This window comes from Fringilla coelebs, assembly GCF_963513975.1.
Source record: "Fringilla coelebs genome assembly, chromosome: 16".
Lineage (NCBI taxonomy): Eukaryota > Metazoa > Chordata > Aves > Passeriformes > Fringillidae > Fringilla > Fringilla coelebs.
In genome coordinates, this window is record NC_140042.1 from 8444417 (window position 1) to 8468409 (window position 23993).

The 23993-nt window shown below is 43.4% G+C and overlaps 1 protein-coding gene across 1 annotated transcript in view; it reads right to left on the minus strand.

The window, feature by feature from the left end:
• XYLT1 (xylosyltransferase 1) overlaps positions 1–23993 on the minus strand; it is a gene marked incomplete at both ends in the record, with an annotated part of 321569 nt that overhangs the window by 262228 nt on the left and 35348 nt on the right. Inside the window, one exon of the mRNA XM_084216617.1 lies at positions 14679–14717. Within this exon, the coding sequence (XP_084072743.1) occupies positions 14679–14717 (39 nt within the window). The remainder of the gene's footprint in view (positions 1–14678; positions 14718–23993) is intronic.

Sequence of the window (23993 nt, forward strand, 5' to 3'; positions counted from 1 at the left end):
TTTTTCTACCTACCCTACATACAGTGCACAGATTACACAGCAGTCCTGCTTTAGCCACATGTCATGGGAACAGTTTGGTAGGTTGGCTCAGAGTTAATTAAGAATGAAATTATGCTAAAGGTCCTTGTGGAAAAAACCCAGTTAGCACAGTGGTACTTCAGAGGAAACGCTCAGCTGCTCAAGAAACAACCAGCCTGGGCACAGAGGTGTTACAGACATTGGGCTGGCTTTTGTCAGGAAGATACCAGTGGGGAGCATCTCCTGCAAGCCCTCCCTTGCCCTCTGCCACCAGGGAACTGGCCGGGTGCAGCTGGACCCTGCCATGCAGCTCCCTGCTGCCCCAGGGTCAGCTCCCTGTGCACAGGCAGACAGGTACACATGTGAACAAGCACAGCCCTGCCCTCAGCTTAGTGTATGAGTTTGGTTGTGGTGGTACCAGTTGTTGGTTTCTCTGTCTCTGGATTGAAGGCACTTGAGATGGTAGTTCACGTTTGGATTCAAGTGTTTATTATTTCTTATCAGTAAAACAGTCTCACTGCTGAGTTTGGCAGCTTTTCATTAGATGCACAAAATTGCCAACAATCTCTTGTTACAAGGACTTTTAAGACTAAACACTCCAGTTAAGAACTGACACCTAGATTATTTTCCCTTTTACCCCAATAACTGATCCCAAAGGGCTGCAATGTTGACTTTTCTGCCCAATTACAAAACACCACCCCAACCCAAGAAGAAGAAGGAAGAAGAAGCATGAAGAAGAAACCCAGGGTGACACCCTGTGCCTTCCATCTCACTTCCATCCACAACATACTAAAAATGCCAAACCCTAAATGTCTCACCCAGTGACACACCTACACTGCTCTCTACAATCTATTTCACACTTCTGTGGGTTCCAGTCTATCTTGAAGCCTAGGAAACTTTCTCCATGACTGAGGGTCAAAGTCAGTGCTCCCCCTCGGGGTCAGGGCACCCCAGAGCAGACAGAGAAATATTCCCAGTGCTCTGGGTTTCCACATTTGGTGACATTTCAAAGCTTACAGAGGATTTTTAGAACCTAAACTCTGGAGACCTCAGAGATTCCACTGAGGCTTCACATCTATTTGACCCACACTTAGCCTGAACTGCCACCTTTTGTTCTCTTCATTACCTCAGAGTAATTTTTACATTTCCCTCCATTTCATTGACCTTATTTACCTAAGACAAACTTCAAAAATAATTTTGGCAGCCTGGACTGCCTAGAAATCAATGTCAGCAAGCAGTAAAAGACAACATCACCCTGACAAAGGGCTGCAAGGAGAAGTGGCTGTTGAACACCAGTGACAGGAGAGAAGAACCAAAAAGCCAATTAAAGAAACTTAGTAGCCTGGCTGACGACTTGCAGTGTGGTCTTGAAGGTTTCTCCTCCACCTGATCACAGAGTGACTGATAAGGACTGTGCTGATTCCTTTTTGTCCACCTTCTTGCTTAGATGCACATATGCTTTATTACAGGCAAACAAGATACTCTTTCTTTTAAGTTATTTGCTATTTCCTATTACTTTTGTTAGTCTCTGGTAACACATAAAATAAGTTTATACTGGAAAATAGCTTTCATATTTTTCTCTGAAATTACAAGTTTGTTCTCAATCCCTGAGATGATATCTCATGCTTAAATGAAATTTTGGCAAAGAAAAGCAAAGCACTTTACAGCTATCCTTCTCCATCTAGTACCATTATGTCTTTATATACCTGTGTAAAAGCAAGCTATGCAAATTTTCCTAAAAATAATGATGCTAGTGTAATTGTTCTTTCTAGGCTATGTTCCAAAACCAATTTTAAACTTGAAAAAACCATGAAAGTGGGATAGCTGGAAAAAAAAAAACTTCGTTTTTTACTTAATAATAAATGCTTGAAAGGATCACAGCATTTTATAAGGTCATATGTAACACCAGTTATGACACCACAGTAATGCATTATTCAGAGCCAGCAAAGAATATAAATCCTTGTAATGTACATGGGTGAAATGTGGTTTTATTCTTATTATCCTTTGGCTCTGACTCAAAGTTCCTGCTGAGCGTTATAATGTTTAGATGATGCAAATTCCCTGAGATGCTTTAATTAAGGCTGCAGTGTAAGACTTTGCCTCTGGCTGTTGGTCACAGTACCTGGCACTTCCATTCCCAGAGGTAAAACTCACCAGGCTCCAGTGCCCAGCCTGAGCTCGGGCCCCCAGTGAAATGGGCATTTCTGGTACTGCTCAGGCTGGGGCAGACTGGTGGGCAGACATTCTCTCTTTGCTACTACATGGCTGAAGTTTAGCAGAAAAATATGACAACTGGAAGACAGAGAAAATAAAATTCCTGCTCCAACCTCTCATTTTTTAAGAAGGAATTTCTCTGGGGGACTACATGTATGTTCAAGACCAGGATTTTGCAGCACACATGCTACTTCTCAACAGCATTTCCACTGTGCTCCAAACGCTGGTAAAGAAAAGACTTGTGAGATTTGTATTACCTGGTGACTGCCATAATTCTCTCCTGCTCAGCAGCAGGGCAAACCCCTGAACCTCTAGGACCTCTCTGGTATGTGCATGCACAACACAGCACTGGGCTTAAGGAGTATCTTCTGCTCACCTTTTATGAAAATATCAAAAGACATGGTTTTGTTTTGAAGTGAAAAACCACCTCAGATCTCTAAACCCTACAACTGCCAAGAAAAGCTTTTCCTGCTCAGCTCTATGGGACTCTCAGTCACAGGCAAGGACAGCTGGATGCCTTCAAGCAGTCTGGCAAACACCCTTCAGCATTTTTAGGAATTTCACTCTGTCTTTGCAGAGCATTTGCACTCCTGTGATTGTGACCAGCCTAATGGATCCTTCTCTCCTATTGAATGCTGAAGCAGGCATTTTAAATGCAGTTGTTCACATTTGTTGACTCAAAGTGCACACATCCTGGAAATTCACCTCCTTTCAGCATCACTGCCAATAAATCATTTAAAAGCCTATTAAGACAGCAAAAGGCAATTCACTGAAATTATAAGCAAATATTTTTGCATCAGGGCCCAGGCTTGGGGAAACACTTAAACAGCACCTTCAATCCAAAACAAGTGAGCATTCCCATTGATGCAACTGCCTGACTTGCAAGTCTTGTGTTTTACTGAGTAAGAGCTATTACTCAGCTCTGCAAATTACTTTCTCTTGTGGAAACATACAGTTATTCAAGATTTCAAAATATCTAGCAAAAACAACAGTTTCATAAGTAGAAAGACAAGTCTGATTTCAGCCTAAGTCCTATAATTTTGAATCTGGATAGAAAAAGCAAATAACCCTGACAGAATTTAGCCTCCACTCTGTTTTTTCAGACATCAAAATACTTAAGTTATTCAGATACACACAATATCACAAAGGCAGACAATAATGGGAATAAGGACATCAAGAAAGTGTTCCACTGCAGGCAGCATATTTGCAAATATTACTGGAACAGAATTAACTGCCACAGAGGGAACACAGACATGAGGCACAAGGAATCTCAGTTAGAAAAAACATTCAGAAAATGGGACACATCAAACTAAATGTTAAATTCTAATTAAGAACATGAAACCTAGGAGGAAAAGCATATGCTGTCAGAGTCAGAGCCACAGCAGTTACATCAGGAGGTGACAAGGGAGGAAAGTCTGGAGAGGAACAGGGATACTTAGAGAAACAAAAAAGCCTCTTTTAGGAACGGAGCATCTCCGCCAGACAGCACATGTGTCTGGCAGCACACCTTGGAAGACAGGCAAGCCCTGCTGACTCTCTATAGTTTGAATTTCCCAGGATGACCTTCCCCAGCTTCCTAATTCTGGATTTTCATGACCTGCAGAGATGATGGGAGTGAGGGGCAGGAGAGGGTTTGATGATCTCAATCAAAATTTAAATTACCAGCTGGGACGCCACTGGTCTTTGACTGACTGCAATGCCCACTCTCCCACTCAACAAATGGATGAATGCCATTTTCTGAATTATGCCAATATTTGGATTGGAGTTGGATGGAGCACAGAGGCTCAGACAGCTGTTTCAGGAGCATGTGCAAGGAAATTATGCTTTTGAAAATACACAACCTATTCCTGGAGTTGAACAGATTAGCTCAAGATGTAGGACTGTCTACTGTGGAAAGTCATTTAAGCTAAAACAGAGCAAGAATTCACCTTAGACCAACAATTTTTGATTAACTTCCTTTGCTGGCAAGCTTAGCGTAAACTAGGCACCATGCCAAAGCCTCCCAATCCACTCTGGAGCAAATGCAATTTGAAATGCTGCTCTCATCTTTTAACAGCATGGACTTCAGGGTGAATTTTCAGGTAATGGTCAGAAGTGGCACAGACCTATGGATCACTCATGATACTGGCACTTTGTGTAACAATAAATCAAACCAGGTCTTTACTAACTTCCTTCACTGCTCAGTAAAGGAACAGCTCCCAGACTGGGGTGTGTGCATCGTGGTCGGCAAGGAAAAAATTGCTACTTCTAAGCTGGAACCACAATTCACCACAACTGTCAATGTTTAGTACAAGCTGGAACAGTGGGAAATTTATATTAAATATATTTTTAAATATAGAAATACCCAGACACAATCCCTAAATGTCCTTAACATGAATGAGATCTGCACACCCCTGGATTCACAGGCACCACACCAGCTCCACCAACTCTGCAGAAGCTGCTTGGTGTTTTGCTGTGACTTGGGCATCCTACAGACACGACCTGGATTTCCACCCTCTGGCACCACAAGATACATGCCAGAAACCTGTTTGTCACAGATATGGAAAGCAGTCACTTCATCAAATCTGCAGGCTACTCACACACACATCTGTACGCAGCTCCTCATGGCCACTGCTGCTGAGCATGAACCCTGACAAGAGTTTCATTTCAATTTTACCTTCTCTGAAGCTTTTGGGCTTTTCAAGTCCATCAGCCTCAGGCCAGCTGGAGCCATGCTGGGATTTGCAGCCTTCCTGCAGGAAAGCCAGAGGAGCTCTGCCCAGCAAACATGCAGCCACTGAAACCACACAGACCTCCCCAGCTGCAACTGGGGCAGCTCCTCCTGCACAGCACAACCTGCATCTGTCAGGGACCTTTAAAATAAAAATGCTGAACTAAGTAATTTCCTTATGAATGGCCAAGTTTTTGTGTGTTAAATTTCCCACACGAACACAAATTCACTGACAGGAGCAGCGCTGGCACATCATCAGCACTCTCTGTGCCAGGCTACCCAACCACCACAAGAGAGCCAGGAAGGGACTCCTGCACTGGGTGGCACAAGAAATCTGGAGCAGGGACCCGTGCATGTTTAAACTTTGGCTCCACATCAGACTTTAAGACGAGATAAAAAACATTAACAGTTTGATGCGTGTCAATTTTGAAAGGCTGTGCTATAAAGAACACAAAGAAATTCAACAAGAGAAAAAAAATGAATGTGAAGAATATGACACTTTGATGCCTAAAATAAAAAGGTAATGACCCCCATTTGCACAACATTTCTTGTTTTCATAGGCAAAGGAACAGCCAGCACACCTTGAGAAAAGGTTACCAAAAGGCTGACTTGGCGCCTCACTTGTTATTTAAACTGTCTTTTGCTTTTTTGCCCTTAAAAAACCAACAAACCAGCTATTAGCCAAGGCTAACTTTTTGACCTTTGTAAGACACTACGTTCAGCTAGCAAGCACGGTGATAACAGTGCCAACACAAGTTCAAAGCTGAGCTGCCAGAGAGGTGCTCTGTAAGCAGGGATCAAACATCGCTTGTTTCCTGCTTACTAAGAAACCAAACACTGTTGAAGACCACAACCAAATTAGCATCTAGATAATTTGTAAATAATTAACTTAGTGTCATTTTATAGACACTAAGTGCTTGCTCTTCTAATATCATGATTTAATTATCAGCATTCATTAAAAAATATTTTGTTTGCTGTACGTAAACGCAAACATCAGAGGACAGTCAAAAGCAATTAGAAACGTAGGTAACATTTACTACATAGGATAAAGCACAATTAAAGGCTAAAAGACACAGGAACAAAGAAATAATAATAATTCTTTCTGGTTCCTGTGGAGTCATGGAATAACATGTATAATAAATTGTATTATGCATAAGCAGCAAGATGAAAACTATTTCAGGTTTACAAATGCTGTACAGCTGACTCTCTAAGTAGAGCAAGGAGCTCATCAAACCTCTTGTAGCAAAACCTTCCTGGGAAGCTCCACTTCAAGCTTGGCCTTACAGATTACAAACCCAATACCAATGGCAGCCCCTGGCACTTGCTACCTAACAGAAGCCACCACCACAGGCTCCCCCAGTCTTAAAACTGCTGATTTTTTCCCCCAGTTGAGCAGCACATTTGAAGTAGATAAACAGTCCTGCAGCAAGGGGCAGGGCACTGACCTGTCCTGCAAGGGACAGCATGGCTTGCACTCTCCAAAGTCTCAGTGCCCCTTGTGGGGCACAGGGCAGCGTGGCCAGGCCACCCTGGGATGCAGTCACAGAGGGGCTGTGCCATCCCAGCCCAAGGAGGGGGCTCCTCTGGGGCAGAAGAAACCCTGGCAGGGTGGTGTGTTAGATTTTGTTTTGCTCTGAGGATGATATAAGCAATGCTTTGGCTGTGAATGCCCAACACCAGAGAGGCACACACACTCTGGCTCTGCCCCAGGCTGTGCCGGTGTGAGAGGCACGACTCTCACAACCTCAGTATTTTTGCTGCATGACAGATTTTGCTAATCCTGTTCTGAGGCTGACAGCTCTCTACACACACACAATGCACTGAGCTCAGGCAGCAATGCAGGCTCTGGCCGGAGCTTTGGAAGGCAAGCCTCAAATTCAGATGCTCTGTCAATTACTGGACACAGCTTCCAAGAGCTCCTACAGCCTTATCTAATGCATGGCTGGCTGTGGCTGGAAACACAACTGACAGAGGAGGGCAGGGCTGCCTGTGTGACTGCAGGGGATGGCTCACAGCCAGGGCTGTCCCTGTCATAACAACGGGGATCCCACTAAAAGGGGCTGAAGGGGAGGGGGAATACCTGGTGCATGTGGGACATGCCATTTCCACTGCAAACATCACCTGTTTGGCCTGGGCCAGCACAAGTTTTTCAGTCGTGGAAAGGACACTGAACCACACATTGCCCACCATTTTTTTGGTTTCTTTTTCCTGAAGAGGAAATACAGAGAGTATTTCAAGTAAACCAAGATTATTAGCTTCCATCCTTATTTTTCCCATGAAAACATGTTTTCAGACAAATTTTATCACTTCCACAAATGTCCAGCTAGCAGCTTTGGGAGTGAGAACTGACAGATTGTCCACTGCCTCAGCACCATCATCAACTGTGGCAATAAACACTGTTGTAAGGCAAAACAAACATTTGTGTCTTCTTTAAAATCTTGCTTTGGCTTCAGCACTACAGCCCATCCAGCTGCAGTCATTTTCCCAGCCAGAAGCCAGAACACAGGAGCAGGTAACACAGAGCTCGGTATCTCTGTGGTATTTACCAGCTACTGACAGACTTTTATTGGGCCTGCAGCCCAGTGAATTCCTCCTTGAGTGATACTGGGGAGCTCTGACAGTGAGCCAGACTCCAGGGGCTGCACAGCCACCTCAACAGGGCTGTAAAATGAGGCAGAGGAGGAGGAGGAAGGTGAATGTGAAAAATGCCCCTGTGATCTGTGCAGCAGCCCAGGCAGGTGAGCAAAAGAATGTTCCAGATACCTCATCCCACTCCTGGGCACGGGGAAGGAGAGCTCCAAGAGCAGGTTCTCCCAGTGTGTTAGATGGAAGTGGGCACAGCCACTTCAAAGCTGCCCTGCTACAAAATTACTGTAACCAGATCTGGAAACTGCTGCATGTAAAACACAGCTGTGCATGTCTATATTTATCCAATTATTATCTGACTGTTTGTAAGACATTCCTGGTGCATTTTTATTTTCTGTGCTGTGCTTCTCCATCCCAATAATGGAATGAACACTTTAAATCACTTTGCTATGCAAAATCTATTTGTGCCACTGAGGTCTATTCCCAGCATAACCTGAGGAAAATTGCAGGAATGGGGGGGGGGGGGGGGGGGAAGCAGCATCACAAAAGCCTTTTCAGTTGTGTTCAGCTGCAGCTATTACAGAAAATGAAATAAAACACAAACAGACCCCACGTTTCAGTATCATTTCAAACCAGCCCCAGAGTAAAATGCATCCCAGACAGTTTTCAAGAAACGCTGTGCAGAAAACAGAAGGTAACGCGAACCAGGTCACCTGCACACAGCTCTCTGTCCTGCCTGCTGCACAACCTTCACCCTGGCAAGTCAACCCACGTTCTCCTCACTGCTCAGTGGTGCCTTTGACTCAGCGTGCTCTGCAGGGCCAGCCCAGCAGGGGATGAACAGACCCACCCAGCACACCAGTGCAAAATAACAGGTGAGCTCTTGTTCTGATGTTCTGACAGCAAGGGACACACAGGAAAAAGGAAGCAGCACTAAATTCCTTTACAACCTTCACTCCAACAATGCAACTGTCACAAATACATATTGTATTTGCAATCAGTGAGATAAGAAGTATTTATTTATTTCTAGTTATATTTATATATTTCTATATATTTATATATTTTTATATAAATATATATAATATATATTATATATTTATATATTTCTAGTTATATTTAATCAGAACAACTTCTACATTGATTTCACTCAAAGAATGAAACAGACACCCAAGCACTTAATTAGTCTCCAAATATTTTTGTTAGTACAACTGTCTATTTGTTATGAGCAAAGATGTGCCTCAGAGCTTCATTTAAGCAATTAGCCAGACCTCATGCTATCAAATATGAATATGTTTTATTTCCAAAACCATTACTCTGGGGGGAAAAAAAAAAAAAAAAATCAAGATTTTTCCTGTTCTGCAGTGTCATTTGAAGTGCAGGGTGTAACAGAACAGAATGCTTTACAGTACAGCAGAAACAGAACCAGAATGACACATGTGGTTCTGAGAGCAACTGACTATAATTAATAATTATAATTCATTATAATTTAGGTACTTTATAATTTGTATATCTTCCCTTTTGCCAGTTTGCCCTATACAATAGAAACAGACAAGCACAGGACCCAGTTTCCTTTCCTTCACCAAGCTTAGCTATTGCTGCTAAGCATTTTGAATGCAGTACAAATTAAAAGGGCACTGCTGGGAAATATCACAATTTTCCTGATTTTTTAAAATCATACCTTAGAAGCATAAGGCTTTGGTAGGTGGACTGCTAAAAATATTCATAATTAAAGACAACTGCATGAGAACACCTCATGTTCCTGAAGCTTCATCATGCTTGAATGGACTTAGGGACAATTAAAACTTGCCCATTTAAAGAAAAGACAAGTATGTTTTATCAAATAAGCATACAGAAGGGGCAGACAAGCCACTGGACAGCTCAGGAATGCTTCTGGGAACAAAAAGAAATCCAAGCCAGAGCTGACATGCAGAGAATACAAGCTGTAGTTCAGGCTTAATTAAATGAGAGCAAGGATGCATAGCAAGCTGTGGCTGCAGAGTTCAGGTAAGAGTAGAAAATACCCTCCTGTCCATCACAGGAGTTCCCTTCTGCATGTGCTGGCTCTGGGAACTTTGCCCAGGCTGCAGCTCTCACAGAGGAGATTTCATTCTCAGCCCTGTCCATGGGACAGCTTTTACAAGCTCCAAGCAGACTGAAAACATGCTGAAAATATCAAACAGCCTGCAAAGAACAAGAGAAAGGAATTACATTATTACAAGCACCCAGGTCACTGTGAGCTGACAGGTGCTTTTTTTTTCTTACATAAATTAGAAAGCTTTATGTAAGACTTTTTTTATTGGTTTTTTTTTTTAAAACTTGATTTTTAAAAGAGGTTTCATACAAAGTTCAAGCTTCCCAGCATAGGAAGAAGGTTGTACTTTCTCAGTTTGTTCAGAGTGTGCAAATTCAAAGCCATTAAGAGCTTCCATTCCGTGTCCATGGCTGAATCCCACACAAGGATTATAGGTAGCCAGAGTTACACAGGACTTGTAGGAGAATGTAAAACCTCCCAAAATACTGCATGAGATTGTACCTCAGTCTCTTCAATGCAAATAATACCCAGTTAATGCTGCAGGCAATTTTCCACCTGTACCCAAAAGGGACCCACTCAGCAGACACGTTTGAAGATGTATCCCCCTTATAATACCTAAACCTTTCCTGTGTGATTTAACAATGAGGACATTTCTAGCCACTGTGTTTCTGGGCTTATCTTTGCCAAAATCAGTGTATCTGATTATTATTATTAGAGAACAGCAGCTCAGCAATTTGGCTGCAGTGGATGCTTCTATGGGGACTGCTTTATGAAGATTTCAGAAGGAAGCTCATGAATTCTACTTGTATTTTCATGCTCCTCAGCAGGAAGGAAAACATGCTGTTTCCTCTTCATTTTGACAGCTGAGTGCAAAATCCTCAATTACTGTGTGCACAGACACCAGCAGAAATTGCAGAATTTTCCCCAGTGGCCACGTCCCCTTAGACAGGTCAGCTCTTTACTTGCCTTGGCACATCATGGACTGGCATGGATCCCTCCTCACCCCCCAGACTAATGCTTTGGAGGAAAAATATTTATCTGCATTCTGAAAAGCAATTACCCTGGAAGTTTCCTTTATCTTCACCCAACAGGATTTCACTAAAGACTCCATGCTTGTGGTGTTACCAGTCACAATTATCTTGTCACAAAAACTGCAAGACGTTCTTTTTCTACAGGCTCCAAGCTTCCTGGATTCATGGGGGTTTTTTCACTAATATTTACTAAAACTGAAAAAATTCCCAGGTTTCTCACACATGAGGTAACAACAAAACTCAAAGTAGTTCCAAGAGACACAAAACCAACCACATCCCACCCAGCCACGAGGATGCACATCTGCCTGCTGCAGGCTCAGCCCAGCACCTCAGAGAGCAGCTCTCACTGGGCACAGCCAGGCTGAGGCCAGCACAGGACAAGGTTCACCTCACACAGGTGAGGGCAGAGGGAAAAGCTGCCACATCTGCACTGATTGTCACCCCTCTGCTGCACAGAGCCCCTCTCCCTCTGCCAGGTAGAACATTCCATGCTCCTGCACCAGCCAGCCTTGCAGGGCTCCCATCACACAGCCTGTAGCAGGCACAACGCCCCAGCTTTGGAAGGACAGCAACAACCACCTCTGGAACCCAAAGGCAATCACAAACTCCACTGCTCCAAGGGAATGGAAAACCAGGCCAGAATTTATCTCTGGGCTAACCTCTGCTAAAGCTGTCCCATTTGGCTCCTGCTATTTCTGTGAAATGGAGGATGGGAAGTGCAAAATGGAAACAGCCACAATCTCATTAATGGAGATAAGTTCTGAAATCCTGAGAAAAGGAGTCACAAACAGTCACAGCTGCTTCAGATGTAATGTATAAACATCCAAGCTGCTGAAAACAGCTTTCATTCTCTTTTTGTTTGCTTCATCCCAGAGTTTGCTCAGTTCCTCTTTGTGTGATAGTGCAGGCAAACAAGCCTGAGCCCTCCAAAAGAATCCTGAGGTGACCTTATCAAACACCTCAGGGGTATCTGGATTTGGCATTAGCCCACAGTGAGATTTAGAGATAGGAAACGGGAGGCTTTTTTTAAATTTTTTTTTTTTTTTGCCAATTAAGACCAAGTTTCTGGGTTTTACCCAAGATGAGAATCATCTGCAACACACTGCAAATAAATTTGCCCCTCCCTTGAACATAAATGATTAAATAGTTGGTTATCTGTTGCACCAAATTTATAAATTACACGATTAATGCTTTTTACACACCATTTAACATGAGAAAAGCTCAAGAATAGTTGTTTGTGAGCTATAGAATCACACCTGGAGGAAAGAAAATGAAAACAGGAAGAATAGAAACTTACCTGACTCTATCAAGTTGTGACACACTGTCCCAGCACAGGTAGGTATAAGTGAATCACACTGATCCCCACTATACTATTAGACAAGTACAAGTAGTGTCATTTGGCAGGTCCAATTTGAACAAACTGCTTTGATAAGCCTCTAAAAGAGAGAACATGAGGGAATTGTGCATCTTTTTCTTGGAAAAATATCAGGGAGAACACTTGCTTAGCCATCAAGTCAATACTTCCCTCTCTTCATTTGCACACAAACCAAAATGTCTTTACATGGGAGTTCAAAGGGATCTGCTGAAGCTGAGCACACTGGAAGTGTACCCATCTCCCTACAGAAGGCCACTTGCAGCCAAACCTGTGAAATGTTCAACAGCTGTTTGGCCGATTGAAAGACCAGGGAAAGGAGGGGAAATTATATGAAAAATTCATGAGAAGGCCTCCAGAACACAGCATGGGTTGGAAATGTCAACATTCAAAATACCAACCAAACCAAGGCGAGACAGGAAACCAGAAGGCAGTGGAGAAAAACTCCCAAATGAGCTAATTCATGCCAAGATTGTGCAGGAAACCACCCAGCAGAGAAGCTGCTCACCAGCCTACTCAAATGAATGCAGGGCAATGCTCTGCTCCCATCTGCCCCCCAAAGAAAAAGAGGAGGATAAAGCCTGCAGGAAACTTCTGCAAATTTGGAGATTCTTTACTAACCATAGGAGATAACATCCTGTTCAAGATTCTTTACTAACCATAGGAGATAACATCCTGTTCAAGTCTGTAAAGCATTAAAGCTGCTGATGTTATTCTTCTCTAAGTGCTTTTTCACAGCAGAGAAAACAGAGAGACTTGCAGCTAAGACTGCTAATTTCTCAGTCAGGATGTAAACCATCAACTTTCACTGTTAATCTGAACGTTTTTCACCACTTTAGGTAAAGAGAAATACATCCCTAGAAACCAAAACCCTGACCTTCAGCTGAGAAGGTTCTCCAGATGTACTTCTGCCTCCCACAGAGAGACAGCCTGCTCCATCCCCACTCCAGGACACCTTCTGGTCTCAGCTCCTGCATGTGAGCAGCCCCCAGTCCACAACACTGTGGGACACAAGTGCATTGCCTATAAGAAGTTTTGACTCTCCTCATCAATTTCAACCTCAGAAGAAATCAGATTTCTACAGAAAATGGCTTCAGAAGCAGATGTGGCTTTCAGTAACACTGACAGAAATACCAATACACTTAATTTCTACCTTTATTATTCATTAAATAATGCATCTCTGCCTTCCCTGACCACAAAAATATTAAGGTCCCTTGAAAATACAGAAACTCATGTTCTTACACTATTTCAAGGCAGTAATATTGTAAGTCTTCATTATTACTGTATATTTCTAGTTCAACAGCATGCACAGATCAGTACTTCATTACACACACTGTGTTTTGATACCACTTTCTAATGCCACCGTGTTTAACAAATTCTGTGTGATCCTTCCTTGCCAGTTTTGACTCACAAGGACTTGGCTCTGAAGTGAGGTCCATAAAATAGATGTAGTAGGCTTGTTGAAACAAATAACAAAACAGTCAAAAGCTGTAGTAGGCACAGGTTTTGTGGACTTGCTTTGGCGTTTAGAAACAGGATGTTGAGTCAAGATGACTGAACAAAAGGAGTTTCTCTTTTTTGTTTTTGGACTTTGGCTTATCTTTCTGTAAAGTTATAGGTCACTTTTTTTTAACTTTTACTATTGGACAATTTTCAATTTTTCTTAACTTTATATAAACTTTTGTTTTTGCTTGGCTCGTTGGAGTTGCTGTCTTTGAGATTTTTTAAGACACTTTGTGGAAGAGTTACGAAGAAGACTAATAAAGACATCGTTTTGGAACTTTACACAGCGCTTTTTTTTTTTTCTTGGTCTTTTGATTGCTTGCTGGGTGCCCCAGCCAAGCCTAGCTAGCCTAAAGAGCTGAAATCACTCATGAGCTGATAATCACTGAGCTGTATATCACTAAAGGCTAGCTAAGGCATAGGCTGGGTGCACTGCCAGAGCTTGGGCTGGTTAGCCCCCCTCAAAGCTGAGCTATCCAGCTTTAATGCAGCTCCTGGGTACACCCCGTAGCCCAGCCAGCGGCATTAAAAAGCTTTCTCCAGAGAAAGGCCAGCAGAAGACAGAGGTAGAAATATTTATGCAGTCAGTCAGGGGCATTGGAAATGTGTTCTGAATAAACACTCATCTTCAGTATGCAAGTTCCATAGCCCTTGCTGTCTCCCAAAGATCAGCAAGAATGGAAATCAATGATGCTGCCTTGTTAGAAAACACAAATCAAAGCATCAGTGACTTTGTAAAATCCCTTCTGTCACTTTGACCTTCTGGTGCCAGGCAGCTCCACAGATTCATTACCTTTCATTGTAATGTCTCAAGAAAAAATCAGCGGCACAAGTGTTTGAGAGTAACACCAGCAGCAGGAATAGGAAAAAGGACTGGGAAGCAGAATACACAAAAAGAAATGAGAACACCAGGAAAGGAGGCTCACTCTGTCTTGAGGACTTTGTCCTCTCTTCCAACACATCCAAGTCAATTCTGCCGCTGTCCAGCTTCACACCAGGTCCTTCCTCACCACCTGCACCTGCTGCTTCCTGGCAGGAAGCTGCTTCTCTCCTTGCCAGTCACTCATGTCAGGAGCTACGGCTACACCTGCACCCCCTCCAGGGATTCACCACCCCAGAGTGAACACCATAAAGGTGGGGGGCAGCACCAGCCAGCCCTCTCCTCCAGAGAATCTCTTGCCAGAAAGAAGCGGGGTGGGGGGTGGTACTAACCTGAGTCTCCAAGCTGGTGTAGGGGCTAGGAGGTTCAATCTACAAAGAGAGCAGACAGAAACAGCCATTACTCTGGAATAGTGGAAAAGAAGGTGTTCTGAGCTGTTATCGGTCCAAAGTGATATCAGGAACAAACACACCTGCTTGAAGAAGGATGCAGGATTATTTTTTTTATTTTCTTTTAAGATTTACCACTTTTCCAGACACCTAGAAATCACACAGAACTTACAGAATCTCTACAAGATTTGGATGAGCAAAAAAAGTTGCAGTAATAGGAGTATACCAGAGGGCCATGTGCAGGCCCTCACATCTTTGATTTGATTCTCTTTTCCAATTCCTTGATTGCAGCTGACTGGTTTTAGATCAGACTAATATTTGACTGGTGCTCCTGTAATTTCAAGGCATTAAGACCTTTTCAGATAGTTGATCAAGATTTGATGGTGAAAGGGTTGGCCACATCCTTGGCAAAATTTTTCTTCTCAACAGCTGCAGTTAACTGTGGTTATTTTGTTTTCCATTACATTTCTTCCTAATTAAAGCTTCTCTCCTCTTCTGCACATTACAGTGCACTTGCACTGTAATTTTTTGCAGTCTGGCACCTTCCTTGGTGTCAAAATCTGAACTCTTAGCTTAGCTTGGCCAGAGGATTCAAACCTCATTAAAGAGCTGCTAAACACAAAAGCACAAAATCGTCTATTTAGCCTGCTAATTAAAAGGTTAGCAAGAGATAACATCCCTGTAGGAAACTCCATCATTAGTGTTCTGGGATTAGCATTCAAGCAAAATCTTTAAAAGCACATCCTTTAAAGTATAAGGAACATCTATAACCTCAGCACTGCTGGTCCAGGTATTACTCTGCAAGGTCTTGCTCTCCACATCCTGTTTAATGGGAAAGCCTAACAGAGCAGAACCAGGTCAATGGTGCTCTCTCAGATCCACCACATCTGTCTCAATTGGACATTTTTAGTTTAGAAAATTCATGTCTATCAGATTATCACGCTCCTGAGACTAATTTTGAATTTGCAGCCATTATGATTCTCACTTTGACTAAATCACAGAACAGAATGGGGTAAAAAAAAAAAAAAAGTGGGCTTCCTCCAAGAAACTATATATTCCTTTTACTTTTAATTATGCATATAAAGCAGCTTTGAACAATCAGTACAAATATACTAAAGGAAAAACAAGCTATCAACCCAGGAAAAAAACTTTAAGGAGGAAATTGGCCTTGAAAGCCTTGACACACCTTTCCTCCCCTCAGCAAGCCACGGGTCAGGCAGCACAGTGTGCACAGGTGAAAAAGCCCACAATTGCCTCTGTCACACTGCTAACTTGGAACAGGCTGATGAAAGGTTACATTTAACACCAGAGCACCATTATGACACAGATGTAGTAGATATTATCTGACAACTGACCAAATGACACCAAGAGGGGAAGGAAACTGAGAAACCTCAATGAAATTCAAATATCATGTCATCAGCTAAGCCAGAGGAGGAAAGAAATCATCTGAAGGTGAGACATGAGGTGAGAGGACTCTTGTCCTTGGACTGCCTTACTCTAAAACAAATGATGGCAACAGTCACAGCTTGTCTCACGTAGACTTAGCTGGGACAAACTCATCCATTTTGCAGCTGGACTCCTAAGTGATGCTAGCTTGGTCACGACACTGTCCTCCATTGTGCCACTCACATTGATATCATAACAGGAGGATCACAACACTAGCAGGTGTGTGGGGCAGACAGAACACAAAGCATGTTTAAATACAAAAAGCAAAATGCTGCTGTAACAAAGCACAGCTCAGCTGCACAGGCTCCCCTTTGGGAGATCATCTGGATTTTCTCAGTCGGTGCCAATTTGACTATGGACAAAAGCTTTTTCAACATGCACTATTCACTTCCAAATGACACTATTTCCATAAGAGGAAGTAGCTACTGTATGTATAAAACATCCTGGAAAGATCAGGGGATTCCTGTAAGAGATAAGGCTTCAGACTATTTAAAAGCTAGACAAACTCAGTCCAATATTTCCTGAATAGAACGGATTTCTTATGCTAATTACTAATTTCCAAAGCTTCCTGGCCACTGAAAGCTGTAAATATAAACCAGGTTTTGAATGGCATTTTTTCACCATGCATCAGCATAGGCCTGTGATCTACAGTTTTTCCTGTTTATTTTCCCCCTCATTTTGGCTGTGGTGAGTGGTATTCACTTGCGCAGCATTGCAAGGGGGGTTGCTTTGCCCCATCATTAGAACAAGAAACACTCAAATGCCACATTCACTTACAAATTATCTGAGAAAAAAAAAAACACCCCAAAGCTTGGCTTTTATGGGCAAAAATATGAACAATCCAGGTTAACTCCTTGCCTAGCTCACACTTTTTTGCACAACTGCTAGAGATGGTGATAGGGAAAAACCCAGACCTTTCTCCCAAGTGCAGTTCAATGTACAACACTGCTGCCTCTCAGCCTGCACTCCACTGACTGTGAACAAAGGGATGTGGCTGGGCTGTGTCTGGATGCCACCTCTGCCCTCACAGAGGTGTTTTTGTTCACCCATTCCCAGCTGCCCACTCCACCTGTGTTACAGGTACACTCAGAACAGCTCTTGGAGCCAACCTGAGGGTCCCCAAAACACAACTGCAGAGAATACATCCCAATTCTCCTCTTTAAGCAAGGAAAGGATAAAGCATAATAAAGAAATTGAGGAATATTAAAGAATAAGGAAACTGAGGAGGACGAATAAGGTGGGAGGGCATAAATACAGTCAAATTTGATTTTCAACAGCAAAAATTAGTTTTAAAATTCAAGCCCAAAGTCAGAAAGACTTTCACTCTTATTGCAGGAAGAGGCACGCTCTTAAATTATCTGCCTATCACTAGGGCCAAATAAATGCCATATTTTGGTAAATCCCAGAGCTCTCCTCCAGCTCCTGTGCATAGCCTGATGCACAGTTATGGATGACAATATGCCCAGGAATAGCCCACATCTGAGGGATGAGGGCATACACCTTTTTTTTTAAAGGTGCATCTTCTGTGCTTTGTCCAACCTGCCTGCCCTCATTGATTATTAGTTGCTAATGAAAGGCAAGAGAGCAATTTATCATACCAAAACACTTAGGAAAAACAGCAGAATAACAGGCACCAGTCCAGGCAAAGTTTTGGTTGGTCTGTGTATGTTCCACTTTAATTCTAGCAGGTTTCAGCAGCCTGACACAGAACCAAAAGAGCTGTGATAACTAAACCCCAGGGACAACAGCAACCCTCCCATCTGAAATTTCAGACTGCCATTTTTCAAGTGCTGTGAATCATTAATCTCCAGTGCTTGTGAATCAAATGAAATCTGTAGTGGGATGGGAGTGTAAACACTATGACAGTGCTGTATAAACAGCCTGACACATTGATCACCTTTAAAGACTGATCAGGGTAAGACTGTTTACTATTGAAAGGTGACACTGAGAACAGCAACTCAGCTCTGGGGTTTTTGGCCACTGTGTCTCTCATCATGGGTTAATGTCTCACTCCTATAAAGGAAACAGACATGTTTTCAACTACTTTGCAACTTTTCCAAAAACAAAACTTAAGGATAGGAATGGCTGGAGGAACTGAGGTACAGACAAATAAACCAAGTATTCCAAAATCACGTGGGAAATCTGAGAGAAAGCTGCAAAGTCTAGGACCTTGACCACAAGACATGCCTCTCCCCCATGCCACAAAAGATGAGACACAGGAGAACTGGCTTGTAAAGTTCCTTTTTAGTTTTATTGATTTGTTCTATGTCACTTTCCAGCTGAATCAGTTCTTTCAGTCAGCTCATGCCACCAGGCAAAGAGAGCTGTGCTGGTGCAGCAGGTGCCAGCAAAGGCAGGAGCAGGAGATACCAAGGAAGAACCAGCAGTTAGGACAAGGTAAGAAGACAAGTACCAGTAACAAATGCCAGCACCAAATACTTTTTCCCATGAGACCACAGGCTCAGACAAAAATACAAAATATTCGCCTAAAAGTGACGTTTCACGTGTTCTCTCCAATTGCTCCAATTGCAAGGCAGGACCATGGAACAGCAGCTCCCTGTGTGGGCAGTGCTGTTTTTACAATTTGCAGTGGAGGATTACAGCTATCCCAGGGCACTGTCACTTTGCCTCTTCTGCTGACTCATTTATGAGCCAGAGGTTTGTTAGCCTGCCAGCCTGTGGTTTTTATCCTACACTCAAATGTGGCTCAAAACCTTTGTACGTTCACAGAAACGAAAAGTGAAACAAAACAACAATATTTGGAGGGACTGCCTGGAGTGCCATTTCCCTGAGTTTCTGCCACCTCTCCAGTAGCAAGGGGGACACAAATCAGGTAACCTCCCACACACCCTAAGGATGGTGGTGACACGAGTGCCCTGGAGCAGCAGCCAGGGGCACCAAGGCACGGAGTTTCCCTGCAGACATGTCCCTGCACTGAAACCCAGCCTCTAATTACAGGAAGTGTTCAGTAACCTTAATTGCAACCCTTAGCTACAAGTCACATTAACAGCTGCCTCTGCAGCACCAGCTATCTCACATGCTGACTTATTTGGGAAGAGTGACTTCCCAGCAGTGCCAGTCGTGGGGCAGGAGCTGCAGGGCAAGGTACAGGAAATCCTGCAGGCACCCAGAAAATGGTCCTGCAGAGCTGACTTTGATCACACTGCCCACCATCAGAAGCTGCACCAATGTCTGCAAAGAGTGAGCATTTCCAGGGTGGTCTGAGTGGCCGTGCAGTGACAAGATGTGGATGTGGAACAGCCCCAGTCAGAGGTGCTGGGTGGTCCTGCAGCTCCTGGGAGCTCTTGGGTCACCAAAGTGTGCAGAGGCTGCTCCAAACCACCAAGCTGCCCTCGCTGCCAGCAGCCTCACTGGTGCAGCTTAACCAGCCTGCTCTTCAGCAGCAACACGAGCCCACGTGGCCTCTGCCAGCCCTTAATTTTGACAAATGAACTGGTTGTGTGGCCAAATTGCAGAACTGATCCTAACTAAACACAAACCGCTGGGTGAAAATGTATTTACTCAAGATCATTTTTTCAACTACTTTGCTGAAAATGGGAGGGCATCTTAATCCAGGGCACCCACCAAAATTTAAGATGCAGATCAGCTCTATAAAAGTGCCTGTCTTGGGCAACACCCCTGAGTACAAAATATAGGCTCCAGACATTCAAAACGCTTCCACACATAGGGGGCTACCACTCCACCACCTCTCCTCCCCTGTCTATCCCAACTCTGGATATTTTGCCACCAGAAACAACTGCAGCATTTAATAGCTGATGGCTTTGGTACAAACTGTTCTAATCCTTGGTTAGTGAAATAAATCTCTATAGCTTCTTCAAAGCCAAAAATCTGAGGGTCTGTGTTTTCTCCCAAATGAACAATCATGCTTATCCAGCAGTGGAAGAGCAAATCAGTTAAACCTAAGACCTGCTAGTTCCTTGCTTTTCAGTAAAGATAAAACTGTTCTCTTGTCTGCAGGAGTTGTACAGAAGACTATAGTCACTCACAGAACATAAACTGCAGCAACACCTACTACTCCTTAGCTTACAATAACCGTCAGTGCCCAGAAATAGCCCAGAACTCCCTAATACCTCCATAAAAACCATTACCCAAAATAAATCCATACCATCTTACTGAACATTTAAGCCACTCACTGAATCTTCTGTCTATTACTGTTCCAGCAACAAATGAAGCTAGAATTATTCCTATCTTCAGCGCCTTTTACCACCTGAAAAGTATCTGCTGCAGCCAGCTCAGCACAGACCTGTGAACATAGCCAGGGCCAGCCACTGCAGCACACTGATAGCAGCAGGAGCTTCCCCAGATGTCTGTAAAATATGCCTGGACGCTGAGATGCTGCTGTCCCAGCACTGCTCTGACATTTTGAATATGTCAGCTTCCCAGGCCAGACACGCTGTCTCACAGGTACGAGTGACAGACAGTTAATGTTTTCACTTATTAACTCCAGGCACACTTATCTTTCAGCCCTGACACCTCAATACAGCACAGCTGCTCCAACACCACTTTCCAAATCTGTGCTTAAGAATGATACATCTGACCAGCTCACAGCAAGGGTCAACTGTCCTGCTTTCCTTAATAATTTTTTAAGAGCTGGCAGGAGCCACAGCTTTGCTGCGCTGTTCAGTTGTTCTAACAAACTGCACGGTTGGTTTCAGGTGGCAAACGAATTTCAGCATGAAATGCAAATGTGTAAAAAGACAAGGAACACTAATCTAATGGATCAATATAAGTGGGTTGCTCAGAGGTGGCAAAGTGCACCGGATGCTGCTGACAAAGATCTTTTTCCCCATGCCCCAGCTCATCTCTGAAAGCCCCACACGCCCTCGCTGCTGCGAACCACAGCTTCGTGCCCACTTCCCCAGCAGATGCTGCTTTGGAAGCCTCCAAGAGGGCACCCCAGGAGGTACTGCCTGGGTTTGATTTTGAGTGTAATTACACTCATGGATGTGGGTTATTTGTAGTTCTAGTAATGGAAAAGAAAAAAACTAAAAGCAAAAATGACACATGTCCTTATGCAACATTTTAATAGAGCTGGAAGAGTCTATATTTATAGAGTAACCAAGTGTCTTAAACAGCTATATAAAAAAGCACATGGAAGGAGACACTAATTCACTTGAGAGTATAAGCATTGCATTTATAGGGGAAAAAATGTCCTGTCTGACAACCATTCCAGTCATCATCTGTTATGAGAACAATCTGCCTGAATATAATCTGACACAGAACACAGTGTACAAAATCAGCAAGAAGACCCTGACCAAATTTAAAGATCAGGCTCATTTGAAGTTTCCAGACAAGTAAGTTACCAGAAGCAAATTAAAGCCTGCACAGTAAGGAACATGTTCCAAAGTTAAAGAAGCAGCTGAAGAGAACAGGGCAGGGCCAGTTTCAAAGCTGAGGGGGCTGTGAACAGAAATCAGCCAGTCAGCACAAGGGCTGCACGCTGCACTTGGAGCTATCGCAGGTAATCGAGCTGGAAATCCACATCAAAGCGCTTGGAAAAGAGAGAGACACGGTGGTGGGCCAGCTTAAGTGGTGTTGGCATAACCCCAATAACAACAACAACAAAAAGAAAACACATTTTCACCAGATTTGGCACCGCACACAGAAAACGACACCCCTGCAGTCCCTGCTCTCGAAGCAGAGCAGAGCACGGCTGTTCAGTGACAGCCACACTGGGGAGTCACCAAACGCTGCTGTGAGCATCAGCCTCAGCTCTGATCCCTCCTGAACCCCCCAGGCCCTCCCTGAGAGGGCACAGCCTGGCACAGAGCTGGGCTCCTGCCCTGAGCCCTTCCATCCTGCTGTTCTCATGAGAAGGATCTTCCAAAAGGATAAACTGAGGACACCGAGAAGCTGGGAACACAGCCCTGGGTCTTTCTTGAGGGAAAGGCAAGGGAATATCAGCTTTAAGAAAATCCAGCTAAAAATCTTGAGGGTAAGAGAAGCAGCCCATATAGCTTCATACAGAATAAAGCCTGCCAGACAAATTTAATTGCTTTATTTGTTCTTTGATAGAGTTAGAGATCAGTGGATGAAAGGAACATAGAGGAGGTCATATTTCCTGGATTTCAGGACAGCACACGTGTCTCACAAAATCCTAATTGAAAAATTAATTCAAAAAGACTTGGGAAGAGGCAAGAACAGCACTGGAATTGAGAACTGGCTGCAGGACTGTAAACAAATGATAATGATAAATGGCACTGTATTGAGCTGAGGGGAGGTCATATTGAACAAATTCATTAATGACCTGGAACAAGGATTAAAGAGCACGCCAACAAAATCTGATGATCGCATTAAAGCTCGATTGTGTCTGACGGGTGCAAGGCTGCTGGAAGGTGAAGGGGACACGTCCAGCACCAGGATCCTGCTCCCAGATCCTTGACAGGCAGGGCTGGCATGCTCCAGCCACAGCAGCCTGTCATCCACTGCCCTCACAGCACTGCACATCTCCTTCCCTGCTGGCCACCCTGGAATAAACAGAATTTCTGCTGCCCAAGAGCCAAACAAGATGTGTGGCAGCAACAGAGCCCTTGGCACACGTCAGGAATGCAGGAGTGCACTGGCAAGAGGAAGGCTGAGACCTCCCAGTCAAACACAGCCAGGAAAAGAAAATCCCACCACTAAAAATAACACAAATGCCTTAAATCCCACCAAGTGTGTTTTCATGATCTCCCTGATATAGCTTAAAATATTGTGGGGTTATGGATTAAAGTCCCTGGTAAATCCATTTAGGACCAGACACTTCTTCTGCATGAATTTACTACGTCCCAATCTTTATCACAGGTGAGGAGAAAATTAAAGAAACAAACAAAAACTCCTAACCCAAAACAACAGATATGACCAAAAAAATCCTGACTGAACAAACAACTTTTTGGAAAAAATTGAATGAAATTTTTAACAACAGAATATGGTAACATTGATCTTTAAAGGAGGAAATAGATAATTTACTTTTTTTAAGTACAGCTGCTGATTTTCAGCTTTGGAAGTATTGAGGGTTTAGCACTAGACTCTGAGTTTTATCAATAAGCTACAGGAAAAGATAAAGAATATGCAGGTAGAACAGCAGTTTTGGCTCCCTTCTGCAGTTTTCATGCCAGAACTAAAACATATTTTTCCCAAATAACAGAACCTATCCATCATTTTTATTATCAGCCTGGATGCAGATCCAAGTTTCATCACTTGGTAAGTTAGAAAAACTCTCATTAGCATCTGTGTGTGTAGGGAGCCCATAAGAACACCTCATTAACTCATTAAAGAGGATTCTCACAGAGATTAGCTTCGTCAATCCTTCATTTAGCTACCAATCCATTCATGTGATGCTATTAAGCCCCTCATAAACAGCCAAGTGCTTAGTAATACACTGTGGGAGCTCAGGTTTGAACCCTACACTGGTGCACAGTGCTGCTGTATTTGTGCTGCCCCACCATGAAAATCACTGCAGCCCCAAAGGATCATTTATTTGCAAATGATGAGCTGGAGCCCACACGTTGGACTAAGATGGGACACAATAACAGTACCCAAACCCCATGATTTCAAACCATTCTTACACAGACCTGGCTCCACATCACACATTTGATGACATGACAAGAAACATGCACAGGCAAAAGAAAGGGTTGCAGTATTGCAGTGCAAAGCAACTGCTGCTCACTGCCTGAGCGGGAAGCAGTCAGTGAGGAACCCCTCACCTCCATCCTTGATTGCCAGGTTTTTCTTCTTCTCCTTCCCTCTAACCCCTCTTTTGTGCATCACTGCTGTCACACCATCTGCAACCTATTTTCAGTAAGCCACCTC